This window comes from Emydura macquarii, unplaced genomic scaffold (assembly GCF_026122565.2).
Source record: "Emydura macquarii macquarii isolate MOO-44397 ecotype Brisbane River unplaced genomic scaffold, CSIRO-AGI_Emac_v2 contig_3220, whole genome shotgun sequence".
In the NCBI taxonomy this organism is placed as follows: domain Eukaryota; kingdom Metazoa; phylum Chordata; order Testudines; family Chelidae; genus Emydura; species Emydura macquarii.
The window spans coordinates 10,619,004-10,636,976 of record NW_027133357.1 but is presented as its reverse complement, the minus strand read 5'-3'; the positions used below and the strand labels follow the sequence as shown (position 1 = coordinate 10,636,976).

The window sequence follows — 17,973 nt, the reverse complement described above, 5'->3', positions numbered from 1 at the left end:
CCGAGACACAGGAAGAGGGAGTCGATAGAAGGCGGGGATCTCATTGACAAAAGAAAAAACCTCTCGCTGTGGCTTTAAGATTAACCATTTAGCTCCTGGAGAAAGAGAGAGAGTGTGGAAATTTCAGGATTAGCTTGAAAGAGAGAACACATTAGAGGAAGTATTAAACTAAAACAGCACACAGCAGTGCAGCTTCTGCACATTAACATGCCTTTGAGACATCTCCCCGAGTTATTTATTACAGTAATTCGACACTGCTATCAGATATGCTCACACAATGGCTATGGGCCTGATCCTAGGGATAATTCAATAGGACTGCTAGCTTCAGTAAGGACTCGTGGCACGATTACGCCGTAAATTCTGATTTGAAGTACCAAAGCCATCTTCGCCTTTGGAACGATGATTATGGACATTGTCAATAGCAGGAAATTTTAGAACGAACCAAAATAATGTCAAGTCACTGCAACTGCGGGGGATCATGTGTCAAAACGCGCAAATCCTCTCGCTCCAGATTTATAGCATGGGACACACACTAGCGCCTTTGAGTCATTTTATTTACGCTAAGGCCCCCTTTACACCATTCCAGCGTTAACACAAATGAGAATCCGGCGCCAGGTACATATTCATGTGTACAACACAGAGGACAGGTATATAGTCACAGAGGACTCTAATGAAGGGCAGGGAGACAGCCATGGGCTCCACACCTTCTCTGTGAGATTGCAATCCGCGGCTTTTTAAGAGTCTTATATTGCTTTGAAAGTTTTAATCATGCCTAACTGTATTTATTTCAGCACCAGCAACGTGCCCAGCGCTGTATGGAACATGGTGCACCCAGGAGGGTCTCTGGCAAGTGCGATTGAATACGCCTCTGGATCTAAAAGCAAAAGCCTGTACTGCCTGAGCTGAACGCCCCCACTCTGTTGGCTCAAAGGATGCGGCCAACTCAGAAACCTAGGCAGTCCTGCCACTAGAGGGGGAAGCACAGCTATGCTATGTTCGCTTGGGTGACGTGCACAAGACAGTCCCTCCCCGCGAGAGCTTATAATCAGCTCAGAGAAAATGGGGTGCACGGAGAAACTCAGCAGATGCAACGGTTCGGCTTTTACAGCGGAGGTATTCAATGCCCAGATCCCACTGAAATGAATGGGAACAAAAAGGTCTACGTCTCCTTAGTCGGCCTTGAACAAAAATACCATTTCTAGAGAGAGTTGTTAGTATTACTGCAGACTCACTTTGTCCAGGCACCATGGGAGGAGGAAATCTAGCACAAGAGAGTGTTTGCATGGCAGAACTACCCCCTGCAGCACGGCATGCTGAGGGCAGACCGGAGTCCCTGGGCTCTTTTCCAACCCGGAGCAGCACTTCTGTCCCTGCAACTCTCTGACTGGTTGGACCCTCTATGATAAAAGCAGGATGAAGGGGGAGCTCCGGGGGAGCAGAGACAACAGGGTAACCCCACCCCCTCCAAGACTCACACAGACAGCTGGCATGTGATGGGCAATTCATAACTCCACTTAATGGGCCCGTTCTCCTGCCTCTGGACGCCTGCGATAGCCCCCGCAGGTTTCTCAGTGGTTATTTTGTACCTGTTGAAAGGAAGAAGTTCTGTCGTGTGGAAACTGGACAACGGGCCTCCCCCTCCATACGTTCCAATCACTGGGCTTGCAAATTCCCTGGCAAGTGTGCGGGGACAGTGAGAGGGAGTTAAATGGATCAGCTAAGGAGAAAAATCTGCCTCCCCCTTCCCATATGATCAGGGAGGCATTTCAATTGACAGAACCAAAATTGACGAACGAGAGGTGCCTAAATCGTGCTTGGAAAGCCAGACCAATTGGCACAAGCAAGCAGAGACCGTGCATGCTAGCTAAGCAAGCGGGGCAATTGCATGGGCAGCCGCATAATCCTCACATGCTTAGATCTGGTTTTGCACCTGCCTGTTTCATAGACACAATCTTGGCACCTGCTTTCTGAAGTTGTGATCCAAAACAACCAACCACCAAAAACGCCCCCAAGTACGAAGTTATGAAAAGAAAAATCAAAACCCTGTTTCCCTCACCCCTTGGGGGAAAAGCTGACTTAAGTCAAGTCAGATGCTGCCCAGTCTTTCAGCCGTTAAACCACAAAACCACAGAAACATCTTCAACAGGGCAAAGGCATCACAGAAAGGGGCACTGATTGCCAACTGCAGCTCTGCCGGCTTCCTGCCTAGATGCAGAACCTGGTTAACGCCAACGTGCCCCTCGTGTACTGATCTACGGGCAACATGGCCGGCTTGGTCTGCCAGGAGGCTTTGGTGCTGGTAGGGATAACTGCAGGGGTGGTCTATAGGAGGGACTGCCATTGGTGACTCGCCAAGACAGGGCAGCCCCCTGGAAACTCCCATTCCCATGTCGTGTTCTATCTTGTTCCAAGAGGCCTTTCCTAAGAACACCATGCAGCATGGTATGCCAGGAAGTACAGATGAAGCCGGCCACAGGCCATGCTTCTGGCATATCTAAGGTATCCACGAGAATCTGCGTGATTACGTCCTCAGTAAACTAAGGTGCATAAACACAAATGGACCTTGTCAATTCCACATGCATACAAAGAGAAGGAGGAGTCAATAGCCGGAATGGGTTGTCAGCAGGCATCTAAGACTCAGAGCCTCCTATCAGGGCAAAGCCAGGACTAGAGAAAAGGATGCAACACAAGGACTGGGAGGCGCTGGAGAGCTGAAGCGGGGAGCAGCATCGGCATAGCAGGAGGTATTGCAGGTCAGCTGAAATGCACGTTGCCTACCTTGTCCACTCTTCACTGATCATGACAGCGTCTCACTGTAGGACACAATTCAATTCACCCAAGACAGACCGCATAAAGCCCATTTAAACACCGCACTCCTGTCGGCAGCACTACCTACATGATTTCTTTGTTCCTGCGAGGTCCGCCAAAGGGAACAAACGGGAGGCTGCCCGTAGCAGCATGGTAAAAGGTTACCCCAATGCTCCACAGATCTACAGTCACCCCATAAGCCTTTTGCTGGGGTTTTCTCAGAACCGCTCGCTCGTACATATCCGGGTGCTAATGGGATGAAGTGGAAGAAAAGGATCGTGAATGAATCAGCTTTATTTATAGCAGGTATTTGGTCCTGGAAGCCAAGATTTCCCAAGTGAGGAGTGACTGAGGGTTCTTCCATTTTTTGGGTGTTCAACCCAAGACACCTTGAAGGGGCTTCGTTTTCAGAAAACCTGGGCACCCATGCTCTGAAAACTCGGCCCTTTTAAGTTGGGCTCCCCAAAATGGAGGCACTCCAAATCCCCAGGCACTTTGAAGAATCTTGGCCACAGAAAGTGAACTTCAAACAAAGGAATCCTTAGGGATGAAACTCTCAGAGACAGAGAGGAGGTCCACCCTTCTCAGTGGACAGAGCAATGGATTGAAACTCTGGAGACCTGGGTTCTAGTCCCCGTTCCGCCACTGACCCGCTGGATGATCTTGGGCAAGTCATGTCCCTCTCTCTATGACTCAGTTGCCCCCTTGCTAAAAAGGGGATAATGATAGGGTGCTCTTTGTAAAATGCTCTGCAATCTACTGATTAAGAGTGCTACAGAAGAGCTAGGTATTATTATATGCTAAGCATAGCACAGCCTTCAGCTTCAGACCATTTATGCTGAGAAGAGCAGCACTTCCTTCCTCAACTCCCGCTCAATAAGCAACTGGCATTTTGCTTTACTCACAAGATACTCCTCTGTCCCATAGACGGAGACAAATTTCTCATCATCGTCCAGCTCTCGAGCGGCCCCAAAATCCGTGAGCTTATAGATGCTCTGCCCGTCTTCCCCCACCATCCGCATGATGTTTCCTGGTTTGATGTCTCTATGGACAATGCTGTTCTCGCGAAGGTGGTTTATGCCAGACACTATGAGCACAAGGGGGGGAAGTGAGACACTGCTTAGAACGGCATCAGCTTCTCTGAGCTGGCTTTGCCAACAGGCAGCGGAGTGGACTAGAGGCAGATGGGCCTGGGCTTAGCTTCCAGAGCTGGTGAAGCTAACGTGAACTTGGGGGCTTGTGATAAAGATGGAGAAGATTAATTAGCACAACGTCCGTCCGGAAGAGGGGAAGCGTGCACAGGCAAAGCAATACCCTCTCAGACATGCGCTAATGGGGGGATATCCTACCTCCCTGTCTGTCAGGAGTACTTTCTATGCACTATCATTGTACAGTTAAATCTCCCAGCTCCCTCAGGATGCTGAGTGCATCATCAGAAGCCAAGCACTTCGGTGGAGACGCTCAGGGGTACGTTCCTGACAGGCCTGTTCCAGTGACCGAGAGCACTGCAGCACCTAGATCCTTGCAGCTAGAGGCTCATATTGATACCCACTCATCCAACAGCCTCTCAGGGTGGGAAAGTGGCCAGCACAGGGGCTCATACCTGGGACATGGAGTCTTTCACCTACCACCTCACTGGTTCAAATGCAGCCCGGGTCAGTAGTGGCTGACCTTTGGCAGGCTCGGTTCTTACGGGAACTGATGGTCACAGCTGGTCTCCACAGCAGATTGAGTGGGTCAGGGAAGTGCATGTCTCTCCCCCCCCCCCAACTCCCTCCCGCTTGTGACTGAGGCACATCAAAAGCAGGTGGAGAGACCAGATCGTCTGCTGAATACGCGGGCAAAGGGCTTCGCTCTCCAAACCGCCACTACATTCACAACGCCTCGTCAAGTGCATCTCTAGGCTCCCAGTAAGTTAATTTTTTCCTCCCCCATCCACACCTTGACACAACAACAGATCCATCGAGGAGCTGGGCGTGAGGAGAGTGGGTATCGAACGCAAATCTCATGTCCCCACTTGCTCCGAGACTTACCAACACAATGCAACACGATGAGAAATTCTGACTCAGACAAGCCAAAGGCATTTTCTGGATCTTCTAACACGCTCAGCAGGCTCCCGCGCGAGCAGTACTCCATCACCAGCACCTTCTGCTTGCTGTTCCCCTGAGTCTGGGGGACAGAGGGAGAGATGGATCCCCTCAGCAGGATTCGAAGGAACAGCAACCCCGCGGTCCTGCATGACGCACAGGGACCCAGTGCGTGCTGCTGCGCTCCACCCCGTGCCCCGGCAGCGGAAGGGCAGGGTCCCTTCCTCGTCCAAGAGGCCGGCAGCAGAGGCATGAGAATATTGGGTGGAAAACTAGCTCTGCTGCCTAAAAACAAGTCCTGGATTAACACAATGCAGCCCACACCAGAACGCAAAGGAAGTACAAAGGACCCACTTCACTGGGCTCTCCCAGGACACTTGGCTCCATCGCCTCGAGCCTGGAAATCAGTGTAGACTAATGGTCGAAGCACCAGATTTGACGACAGGGCACCTGGGTTCTGTTCCTAGCTGCATCCCTCAGCTGGCCTGCAGCCTGGGCCAAGCCACTTCAATGCTCCAGCCGTCGGTTTCTCTGCGAGTCCAAGGGGAATACGACCACCTACCTCGCAGGGACACTGGGAGACGTAACGAGTGAATGTTTGTGGAAGTGCTTTGAGCTGAAACCGGAGGGAGGGTTTCGGGTGGGGAGAGAAAAGCCACAAGAAGATACCGTGGCTATTCTGTAGTAACAGCACAGCCTGGCAACAGGTGCTCTGCCATAGACACTACAAGCCAAAGCCTGTTCCGTTACCACCACGCCACACCTTTCCCGTTCACAGCTAGCCACCAACTTACAGTCTCTTCAACTGCAAACAGTTTGATGATGTTCTTATGGTTTAATTTCCTCAGCACCTCAAACTCTCTCATCTGCACCTCCTGCGGTCTCAGGTAGCTGGCGTTATTAAAGACCTTCACAGCCACCAGCTCCCCCGATTTCTGGATGAGAAGGGGAAAAGGAACAGGGTGGATTCAGAGAGCACACCCCAGGAGGAATTCTAAGCCCCCGGGAAAAGAGGGTAGCAGACAACGCACGCTCTGTCGACTGGGTACGGTTCTGCCCTAGAGGGAGGGTAAAAATGAAGCCAGAAGGCAGCTGGGATTCCATGCGGGAATGAAAGGGGGAGGTTTTCAAAGGCACAAAGGGCAGTGAGATGCCCAGCTCCCATTTGAAAATCAAGTTCCACATCATGCCATCTTAAACACTCCCGCCCCTCCCCCCCGCCCATGATCAACAGTAGCCCCGTTAACACACCCTTCCTTCACAGATGCTGCTCAGGGCTGCAGTACAGTAGCTGGTGGTTTGGCTCTCTCCCTAGTTCTGTTCCCCAGTTCATACCCGCCCGGCGCTCTCGTACAGTTCCTGTCCTAACCAAGCAGCTCAGCTATTCTTAGTACGCTGCAGTGTGGAGAGCAAAGGACTCTGACAACATTTGTGTTTCTTTGCAAGAAGTCACCCATTCTGCGTCTTGCCCTCCCCATCTGTAAAGCTAGGACAGTGATGCTTACAGCACTTCATCACGTTCCCATGAAGCACAGGGAGACGGTGGAAACTCTTTATTCAGCTCTGTAAATCATCTCTAGCTAGGCCTGAAACCATCACCCCCAGCCTTTCCTCCATGAAAGTTAGTGCTTTACATTATACATCATCCTTTAAACTGAATCTTTTTCCAAAGCCCTGCCCTGAACACAGACAACCCACGGTCCAGTCCCGTGGGTTAATATCACGGGACTCACGCAGCACACCTTCCCATTACCATGGGTGACATTTTCAGAAGTGTTCAGTATTTGCTTAACTCCTCCCCTACTGAGCTCGCTGGAGTTTTACCACTGACCTAGAAGGGGAGCACAGATAAGCCAAGGCATTTTGAAAGACCCAGCCCATATCCTTAGTCTAAATTACCCCTTAAAAAGCGTGGTCTAAGTCTGCATCAGAATGAAAATGGGGCCTGGATTAGATGATAACTAGACACTGCCTTGGTCGATTCTACAGCCTGTCATCTTCGCTTGAGGAAAAGAGCAGCACACGGTCTGTGAAGTGATGATCAACAGCGCTGAAGCAGAACCAGCCATGGCTTTGCTCGCTGGGCCGGGTGGCTAGAAGCAACGGCTGCAGTGCACCAGCAAGACGTGGTGCCATAGTAGTGGCACCCTGGACTAGTTAACGTATAGCTGAGAGGAGGACAGAGGCTTTTTTGGTCATTCGTCACTGGGGGGTGAGCAGGAGGATTGCACAGAATGGAGGGTCATCAAGTTGGAGAGCACATGGGGCCGTGATACCGCCAGCAAAATGCACCTTAGAGAAGCACGTGTGTGCAACAGAAGAAACTTAGGCTTCCTGCCCCTCACTCACCTTATTGCGGGCTTTGTACACACTGGCTGTAGCTCCTTGGCCCAGCACATCCTCTGTGTTCCAGAGATAGTTCAATGTGCTCTGCATTTTCAGCATGAACCTCAGCGCTGCGAGGTGGGAAGAGAGAACAAGTCCGTGAGAAAAAAAGCCATTTGCACACCCCGGCCCCGCCAGACAGTACAATCATACCAGCCCCAGTGTGGTTCCACATGCCTCCCTGCTCTTCCAACACTCATTCCACTTTCCTTGCACCACAAAATGGGATGTTGGACCAAGACACAGCCTGGATAAGGTGCTGAGCTCCCCACAGCGTGGACTGTTCAGAGCAGGGCTGCTTCCGTAAGAAGTAGATGGCAACGCAGCCAGACACACCTAGGACTGAACGGGTGTCACCGATGCAACACAAGTTCACAGCAGCAGCTTGTCTAAGGACTCTGATCCCGTGGGCTGATACCCATTCTGCTGCCACTGGAGCTGAAGGAGAATCTCCCTCCGCCGTCAGCCGAAGAGATGAGAATTGACACACGGTCGAGGTCGGATTCTATCCGGCAGAGGACAGCGGTGCACAGACAGTACAAAGCAGCATAACATGGACCATTCTGGCTCTAGCCAGCCTCATTATACTGACCCACCTTACCTCACTCCACCCAGTCTTCTATCTGTGTTCACTCACTGCCCCCCATCTGCTGCTTCTTGATAAAGCTTAGGAAAATGAAGACCTTCTGTCTCCCTTAAAAAGCAGCCCCCAGCCTCCCTCTGCCAACAGCATGAAAGCAGAGCTCAGAAAAGAATGGGAGAAGGGGGTTAGGGAGGGAGCTGTGACCTGGTGCAGGGAAACCCCCAGTCAGCAGCCTCTCAGGCTGGTAACTAAACACTGACTGATGCAAGAAAAATGCTATGCATTGAGTGCTGGAAGGTAAGAGAGGCACCTCCCATCTGCAAGAACAGAAACCTATAGGACTGCAACACCAGCTTCTCAGCCATCAGCCACGGGTTAAAGAGGAAGCACTCAGCTTCCTGTCCAGAGAGAAAAAAAAATTCCCAGACTGAGAGCATTCTCGACTCAGCGTTCAAAGCTCACTTACCAGCAGCAGCGTCTCAGTACAATAAACCTTCAGGCTCCTGTGGTTTTTAGAAATGGGCTTGTGCCAAGTTCCACACTGGGACATCCTGGACTTGAGCGGCGTGGGAGATTGCACTTGGGCACTGGGGACGTTGGGGGGCAGCTCAACGTCCAAACTGGGATCTAGATCCAAGGTTTGCACCTGACCCCATCCCCACAAAGAGCCCAACCAAAACTCTAGGTCCAAACACGACTGAACTTCAAACGTCTGCGGTTCTGTCACTTGAGCCCATCTCTGTTTGTTTTAGGGGAGCACGTACGTGCACGCTTTCCTGCTGGTCTTTGATACAGTCCCCTCACAGAACAACAATGCCACGTAAGGCACCTTCTTTGCCACCCCACCTCGGCCTGGCCCTGGGACTCCATACACATCGCACTGTTGCGTGCACAGGCACGATGTTTTGGTTAGTTACTCAGTATGCTCTCATGAATGTCGGAGGATCCAGCTGTGTTCCCAGTTTCACAAGACAGCTGCTATCCCTTAGATCAGCACCAGGGAAGAAAATGAGGAAGTGTCTGAGCCAATCCGCCGATCGATACAGCAATGTTCTCAAGGCATATGTTGCTAAAAAGAGCCAATGAGCCCACTCATGTTCCTGTCAAGATTAACACGGTATAGCAGATCATACCAGATGATTTAAAAGCAAATAATTTTCACCCCGAACAAGAGAGAGAGAGAGTGTTGGCTCTATTCCAGTGCAGAACGTCTATTGATCATGGGGACAGCACCTCCCGTCTCCCTCTTTTTCACACCCCGCCAATGCTTCATTTCGCAGCTGTCATCGGCACATCCATCTTTGTCTCACTGTACTCCACTCACACTATCACGTGCGTGAGGAGAACAATGCATTTAAGTGATGTTGTTGGAATAGAACACCAGGCTACAAAAATGTGTCCCCCCCCCCCACACACACACACAGGCAATAACTGCAAAACTGGTTGCACGTCAGGTGTTTCCATACACCTCCATGAGCACAATGCAGTATAATAAAGCCAGCAGAGACTCCAAGAGAGGAGCATTTCTTAGCATTTACCTCTGCAAGACAGACTCTACAAACAGGAAAGGAAATTCCCACTCACCTGAAGACAGCAGCTGGCTCAGCAGCAATGTATGCAATGAAAATCCTTAAGTGCACGGGCTGGGAGCCATGGTGGGGGGGCAGTTTTCACCTGAGAGCAGCCTGACAGGGACCACATACAGGCTGGAGTATCATAAAGCTCAGGCTGAGACTCTTTCTGCTCAGACTTCCTGCTTTCTTTTTCTCTTAAAGGGACACTGCCCATTTCACCCTTGCAGTCTGAATGCAGGGAAAGGTTCAAACTGTAGCCCCTTTTCACCGAGCTGATGCAAATCAATGCAAATCATTGCTTCCTGCTTGCACAGACTTCCAGTAAGAATCCTCACCTACCCTGATCATCAACCCATTGAACTGAACTGAAGTCGATATCCAGGGCAGCACACACCCTCTCTCCTTCTCCCTATTGCAAATCAGATTTGTATTTTACCTACCCCGGTGACATCACTTAATACAGATCTGCAGGTCCTACCAAGTTCAACTAAAGCCCCCAAGCTGATTTCGAAAGCCAGTTTTAAATTCACTCCACTTCTGAAACCAAATATGCATGGTCCACACTGGATGGACTGCTCCATGTTATTCATTCAAAGGAGTCAAAGGTCTTGACCTGTGTACATGGGGTATTTGGACTTCTACCCCTGAAGAAAAGTTTGCCATTTGTTTCTGTTCTCGTGGCTTTGCAAACAGCAGCTAACACACGGAAGATGCTTCTACCAGTAAAATGTCTGAAGGGGAATTCCCACTGCAGTACCTAGCAATTTTCCCATGCATCCGTGCCCAAGAGCAGAGTGATATGAACAAAACCAGAATGCTGGGTTCCATGCTCACTCACCTGACTATTTATAAACACCCCCACTTCAGGTTTGCAGAGTGCTGCTCCTGCATTCAACTTCTAGGGTGAGAGCTTGTTTTTAAAGTGTATTTCCAAGCCACATAGAGGGCCTGACATAGCACCAGAGGAAAGCCTTAGTTTAGTGTATTCCATGCCATAGTAAATCTGCCATTACCAATCTGTTCATGCCAGGTCTGATGCCCAATCTTGAGCTTTAATTAATCACTCTCTCATGAGCTCCTGTTACCACCACACACTTGTCAAGGAGTCCAATTCATGCACAGTGGCTTCCCGTATCTTGCTTCCAAAAACTCCAACGAACCGGCCACCTGAGCTGACCGTGAACGCCAAACATGTTCCATGAACAGGGGCCCGACCGTTCCTATGGAAGACACACGGGGCCTGAAAAAATTCCAGCGGTGATCATGTGACCAGAGCCCACATCTCAGAAGTGCAACCAGAACAGTAGTATTTAAAGCCAGAGCGCTCAAAACCGTGTGTGTGTTTAGTGTCTTCGGACTTACCTACACTTCTTCAGCTTTCACGTGTGGCTCTGTGGATTTGAACTGGGGGGCTGGGATGAGATAGAGAGGAAGGACGCAATTAAAATATATTTTATGACAGCAAAAACACAACCTATTTTCAGGTCATGCAACAATTCCTTTTTTCTTTTAAAAAACACAGCTTCCGAGCCAGACCCAACAGAGTAACAAACGCCCCCTTCAATCAGAGGTGGCCTCAAACTACAACTTCAGATCTAAAATTCCTCCAGTTTTTGGGAAGCTACAATTTGATTGTAAGCGCCTCATCTTCTCTGTGCAATGCCTAGCACAGTAATGCCCTGACCCTGTTCAGAACTTCTGAGCACTACAGTAAATATAGTTAATAACCTGCCCACGTGTGGATCTAGTGCTGACAGAATGATCTTCATGGGTGTCCCGGCAGGAGGGTGGATCTAGTTCCCTTCAAGTTAAGGACGAGATCCACATTTCCTGTATCTGCGTGCTCTCTCTGCTTTTTAACTTTTAAAGCTTTTACTTCATTTCCTGTGGTTTTTCCACACAGTGCAAAGTTTACCCCACCCATTACAACACAGCATCCTGCATCAAATCTGAACCAGATGCTCAATTCCTTCTACTGATCACAATTATAGACCTTTCATTAAAAAGCCAAGAGGAAAAACCATAGACCTATACGGCTGGAAGGGACCTCGAGACGTCATCAAGTCCAGCCCCCAGTGCTGAAGTAAACCTCGGACATCCCTGACCGGTGTTTGTCTAGCCTGTTCTTAAAAAGCTCCGATGTCAATGGGGTTTCCACAACCTCCCTTGGAAGCCTGTTCCAGCCTTTACCTGTTCTTATATGGTTAGAATTTTTTTCCTAGCATCTAAATCTGCATCAAGGGTGATTTAAGTAAGCCCATTATTTTATATCTTACCTTCAGTGGACATGAAGAACAATTGATCACCATCCTCTTTCTAACAGTGCTTAACATATGCCCAACCCCGGGAAAAAGGAGCAAGATGGCCCCATGCTACGCAGAAACTTGCCTCCTGGAGCAGGAATGGACACAAGGGTCCAATTCCAAACACAGGGATAAGGTCTATCCCTGCACATCATGACCTTCTCTCTGACAGAGACCTGGATGGTCCATCTTTCACACTGGCAGCAAGGGTATAGTTGGGGGTGGGGGGAATGTTGAATCATCTCCCTGAATCTGAATTGTTGTTAAAAAAAAGACTACACAAGGTGGCAGTAGAGCGTCAAAAAATAGAAGCTGGAGAAAGGAGGGTGGGGATGTACGCTGCCTGCTCTGGGCCCTGAGGAGCAGGATTCAGGCCAGCAATCCCCGCCCCATACACACACTCTAAAGGCGTGTACGTGTACACACACCACACACACACCCCACACCTCTCTCTGTGTGTGTCTGTGTGTGTGTCTCCCCCCCGGCCTGCAGTGCCGATCTACCTCCCAGACCTGGCCCTTGGCGGGGGACACCCCCGGAGGCCAGACATCTTTAGCCAGACCAATGACGCAGGTGGAAACTGACATCCAGTGGGATGCTTCACACATGCTCCGAGGTGGGAAAACCTTAGAGAAGACTTGTACATGCAGGCACCAAGTGAGACACTGCTGATAGGCCCCCTCTGGGCCCTCTGACAGTAAGAAGTGAGACCCAGTAAGATATTAGGCCCATTGCACGCTGCTCAGGGTGATGGAGAATCACAGGTTGCAATCACCCTCGCGGACTTCTGCCCTTGCAGCCAGCACTGAACTGTGTAAGAGAGAAGGCTGCTCTTCCCACAGCAATGCTACAGCCTCACCAGTAACCTGCACAAGGGCATTCGCTCCTTTGGAATATCCAACTTCATGACACCATTCCACCCTCATCAGTGCTTTCCACCCTCAACATACTTTACTCACAATAACTAAGCCTCACAATGCCCCCAGAGGGCAAGCCTCTCCCCATTTTAGAGATGGGGGAACTGAGGCACAGTGCGGTGACATGGGACGCTCCAGGTCGCACACCGACTTTCAGCAGCAGAGCTGGAATTAGAATCCTAAATAGCCTGGATCTCAGTCCTGTGCTTAAGCCACTAAACCAACACAGCAAATGCAAAGTGAATCTCAGCGGTAGGTACACATGCCCTCACGCCTCACCCCCAAGGCAGGGGGGCCTCAAACACAGCAGATCTCCAGTCGGTGTTCCCTTGTAACTGCTGCAGTAAATCGAAGGAGACAGAAGGGAGAGAATCACACACAACGGGAAAAGCTCCCAGTTCCCTTACATTTGTAACTCTGCCATGAGGTTGCAGCAAAGAGAAGAAAGAGCTGGCTTTAACTGTGACTGCAGTCCTGGCCCATTGATTTCTCTGGGGCTGCTCACAGAGCAAAGTGCTATGCCAGTGGGAGCACGGACGGTGGAATCAGGCTCATAGAAACATAGGGTGGCACCTGCTGAAAGGTTGGCATCTCCCCATGGTTCAGAGGGATCACAGTCACCTCCTTGACTCTCAGCTCCCAACCTCCGCCCACGGGCCTCTCTCTTGTAACCTTTTACTTGTAATTTACCCATTCACTTATTTTTCACTTAAAAAAAATAAAATCCAGTGTGTTTCCGGAGGGGAAAGGAACGGTTCCAACCTCCCTAGATGCCCAAGTTGCAATAAATGATCTGATTAAGAGATTACAGCATCTGAGTCTATGTCATTGGACAGCAACCGCACTAATGGAAAATCAAAATTCATTTTTATTTGTTAATCCGTTCCCTGGCTGCTTCCCGTATACGCTCAAAAAAGACGTGTGCTGGGAGCCACCTGAGCCCGCTGGAAATCAATGGAGACTAACTGACGAGTCATAAAAATGAAAGGGATGTTCAAACCAATCAGCTTGTTGGTTTATTGAAGAGGACTTGAGCAGCGAGGAGCCTGATTTCCTTAAAAGCCCAGGCTCCTGTTGGGGAGATGATGAAGTCTGTAGGGAACGCAGAGTCCCGGGTCCCGGTGGAGGCTCTCTGTGCGTTGGAAGGCAAAGTACGTGACCGATATTCTTTGACAGATGACAATGGAGGATTTGCAGGACAACAGTAGCTAGCTTGGAAGACTAAAAGTTTCCCAAATGCTTATGGGCCCATTTCTACTTTAATGGAGCTCTCTGTTATACACAGCCATAACCACAGGCATTGCCCCCTGCACTGCTTGTAGCTATGCGTGTTCGACTAGCACCATGAAGCTTCAACCAAGATCAAGGCCCCTTTGTGCTAGGCACTGTGCAGGCGCAAGATCTATGCCCGCATCTGTCAGCCATGTGGGGAAGGGGCACAGTTTTTACCACCCACTTTTCCCTGGCACCACCACCACCACAAAGATGAAGGCCAATCACTTCCCTTTATCGGCCATGCTGTCTACTGCACAAAACCAAACGGGGGTGGGAGACAACATTAGCAAAGGGACAGTAGTCAAGAGTCACCTTCAGGGTTACTTGTAACCATACCAGGGACAACATTTGCAAACAGCGTGATTTTAGCTGGGCCGCGTCCTCTTGCATAGACACACAGTGTGCTAAGCAGCATCATGGGAGGCCGAAATCAGATGGAAATGACTTACCAGGGCATCTAGTACATTCTATGCCATGCTTCCTTCTTGGCTCCTGGAAGGGACTCGTTTTCTGCTGACCTGCATCAGCAAGTGACTCCTAGCCACCGGGAGCTGGCTCGGCTCCGACGGCCTGTGAGTTGGAGCAGTGGAGACCAGGCTCTGCCCAGTATCTATCCACCCACCCGCTCAAGGGAGGAGGAACAGCCAGACAAATACTCCCAACACTTCTGGACCCAAAATGCAGGTGGCTGCCGCAGGGGTGCATGGAAGGTTCTTACTCCCGTATGTGGGCGCCCAGACCAAGTCACAGGCTTGCTCACCGACAGCGCTAGATCTTTCCACAGGCTGGGAGGGGAAATAGGCCGGCTGTGGTTTCCAGTCATGGGCTTTACTGTGACAGCAAAAGCATAGAGACAAAACCAGGCAGGGAAAGAAATGGATCAGATCACGTCCACGCAGGATTCCCTTGAATGCCCCGCTTCTTGGCTAACCCGCCCATACACCAGCTGCGTTAGAGAGGTGGCACGGGATGACATGACCAATTACATATGTTGGGTGTCTTGCTAGGGTTCAGTTCCACCCTCTCCAGCCCCAGCAGTTTCAGACGGAGCCAGGTTCCCTCCTGATGGGACTTCAACAAGTGGTTGTGTCCGTGGCTAGCACCCAGCGGACTTCCAGCACGACCCAAAACGGTTTGGTTCAACACCAAACATGCCGCCCCATACCAAACCCTACGGTAAATAATTACCTATTGGGAACCTAAACAAAGGATGTTTAACCCACCATTACAAAAACCCGATGAGATTCCATCTCTTCCTCTCCCACCGCCAACAAAATATTGAAAAAAATAAGCAACTCCAACCCAGGATCCACATGGCTGACCCTCCCCCCCGGGGCAGTTTGAGCCCCCTTCTCTCCATGAAAACACCAGAGAGATTAAACATTTTTTAAAATCAGCCTATTGCAGGAGGAGTTCATGCTCCACCAAATCCTGTTTGTATCCGAACAGGTGTGTCTAATCCCAACTGGATGGGAGATAAGCAAACATGGAAAATATTAGCAGCCTGGGTGTCCGTTAACAGATACTAATTTCTTCCTGTGCCTGAGCTCAAGGCCAGCAGAGTTAGCAAACAGCCCCTGGAGGGAGGCACGTCTCAGTGGCTTTGTGGTATCAAGGTCTGAAAATTGCCAGCTCTTTGGAATCAAGAAATCTGGAAGGAGCTGAACCAGCTCCTTTCCACCATGGATTCACTGGGGGCCTTGCAGTTTACTGTGCATGTTGTACTGATTTAGACATCGACTCCATGCTGATGGGAAACCTCCAAAAACTTGTTAGAAGACCCTTACACACTGCTCTCTAGGAGCAGATATTAATCAATATCAACTAAGATACTTACCGGCACAGGGCCTTACCCCCATAGTATTTGAATGCCCCACAAACCTTCAATAAATTCACAGTCATTGCCCTGTGAGCTGTGGAAATATCAGTATCTGCACGCTACAGATGGAGAGTTGAGGTAAAGAAAAATCAAATTACTTTCTCAAGGATCACATTGAATCCATAGTAGAGTTGGGAATTGAACACAGAGCTTGCTCCATCACCTTAACCACAAGGGCACCCTTTCTCTGCAGACTACCCTCAGTGGATCCTGGTGGAACTTTTCCTCTGAGAACGAAGCAGCTCCAGCACATCAGCTGAAGATGCATGAAAAATGCATTAGGATCCAACTTAGTGAGGTGCCGAGCCCCCTTCAAAGCCCAGCGGCCTCAGCATTTTGCAAGACGAGGCCCTTCATTACTTGGTTTTAGGTGTGCCAGGGACACGCAGCAGGAGACAGAGCAATGGATTCCAGACAGGAAGTTAGCTCAGAAACAGGGAGGGCATGGCCAGCAGAGCCTAAGGCAGTATTTTGCCTTTTAACTTATTTCAATCCATGTCAGCTATAAAAAAATAAAATAAAATAAAAACAACCCCGAAACACACACCCAATGGGAGTGTAAACATCGCCAGGGCTATTAAGATCACTACGTAATAAATCGCTCGGAGTCTTCTCAGTCATGCTTTATATCATTACAACCCGCTGAGCTAGTGATAGCCTTGCACAACTTTTCTTAAAAATAAATAATTACAAGGAACCCATTTAGAACAACAAAGAGACACAAAGCACTCCCTTATGTCCCTTATGCAGCCTCTACCTTGCCTCCTTCCAGTTAAGTCAGTAAGGAAAAAACAGCCACAGGCAGAACTTTGAAAAGCGGTCAGTGCAGGGCCAAGACTCTGGACTATCACTACATACAACAGCAGAGCTTTCTTCCGGAGCGCCTGAGCCAAAACCCACTAAAGTCAACAGATTTCCTGGTGAAGTCAAGGGATTGTGGGTCATGCTGCTATTAAAATGGAAGAGAAATCTCTTTTGCTTCAATGCAGTCCAGTGACTTTCCCTCTTTAGAGTCAAGCTTCATTGTGCTTATAGTAAAGCTTCCCTCCACTGTGATTAGTTTCCACTGAGCTGAAACATCTTGGAACGTTGCAACTGGAGGGGTGAGGAGAGAAGCTCTCAATGACTTAAGTGGTTTCGGTGTGAGGGTGGGCGGGCCAGGAGGGGAACCTGCCTCCCCATCTTACTACAGCTTCTTCTCCCATGGGATGAGGAACTAGCCCTCTCCTGCAGTGGGAAGAGGAGCAGCTCTTTCAACAACTATTCCCATTGGAATTATGGCCTTCTAGGGGAACCCAAGGCTAGTAGCACCCCCTGCAACTGCAGCTGATGAAGACAGACTAGACTCCCAGATGGAAGGGAGGATGGGGAGGAAGAGGGAGTTTCTTTGCTTAGATTCCCTACAAGCATAACACCACTGCTTGTAGGTCTGGATATTCAAGTGCTCAGCACCCATAACTGGATGCAGATTTAGGCAGCTAAATAAGGGCCAGATTTTCTCCAGTGCTCAGCAGCTCTCAGTGTCACATCTCGGAGCGATTTTGAAAGTCTGACCAATCACCCAAAGCACACCTAACAAGCTCAGCTGTCTTGAACTATCTGGCCATTTATTTTTGGGGACTAAATAGGAACCAAGCTCTTTTGGAAATCTGGCCCACGGTGACATTATGCAAGAGTCCCATTTTTCTATGCAACACTCCCTCTATTACGTAAAAAGGAATAAATCGAAACTAAGATTTTTAAACCCCCTCCCCCCTATTTAGTATTTTTCTTTTTATATGAAGCTGTGTTGGACTTAGGGCCACGTACATAAAGAGCGAGAACAGGATGCAAGCGTATAGGTCCATAAAGTTAGTAACAGGACAGAGAACAGGAACTGGGAGGGGGCACTCTACAGAACACAAAAGCCTTTTGGAAAACGTACAGAATTGCCTTAAACTTTGCAAAGCGGAGTGCCTCTGGCACCTTCCCAGGAGCCTGAAGGTCACGCATTGTTTGCATAGTCATTTGTACCTTTTTTGGATCAAAATTACTCTGCCATGAAATGTTTGCCTCTACTTGATAGATGAGCAGGCACGGTTCATTGACATTCACCAGCAATTTTAAGGCCAAATCCTTTAATTCCATTAAAATCCATGAGACCAGCATTTGGTGGTTAATCT

The 17,973-nt window shown here is 49.5% G+C and overlaps 1 protein-coding gene across 1 annotated transcript in view; it reads right to left on the bottom strand.

Annotated features, from left to right (window-relative positions):
* Positions 1–7,331, bottom strand: part of IKBKE (inhibitor of nuclear factor kappa B kinase subunit epsilon) — a 28,334-nt gene extending 21,003 nt beyond the window's left edge. The window contains exons 1-6 of the mRNA XM_067531504.1: positions 7,245–7,331; positions 5,690–5,830; positions 4,842–4,971; positions 3,714–3,895; positions 2,897–3,057; positions 1,476–1,586 (exon numbers count right to left, since the gene is read on the bottom strand). Coding sequence (XP_067387605.1) covers positions 1,476–1,586; positions 2,897–3,057; positions 3,714–3,895; positions 4,842–4,971; positions 5,690–5,830; positions 7,245–7,331 — 812 coding nt within the window. The remainder of the gene's footprint in view (positions 1–1,475; positions 1,587–2,896; positions 3,058–3,713; positions 3,896–4,841; positions 4,972–5,689; positions 5,831–7,244) is intronic.
* Between the last annotated feature and the right edge of the window lie 10,642 nt (positions 7,332–17,973).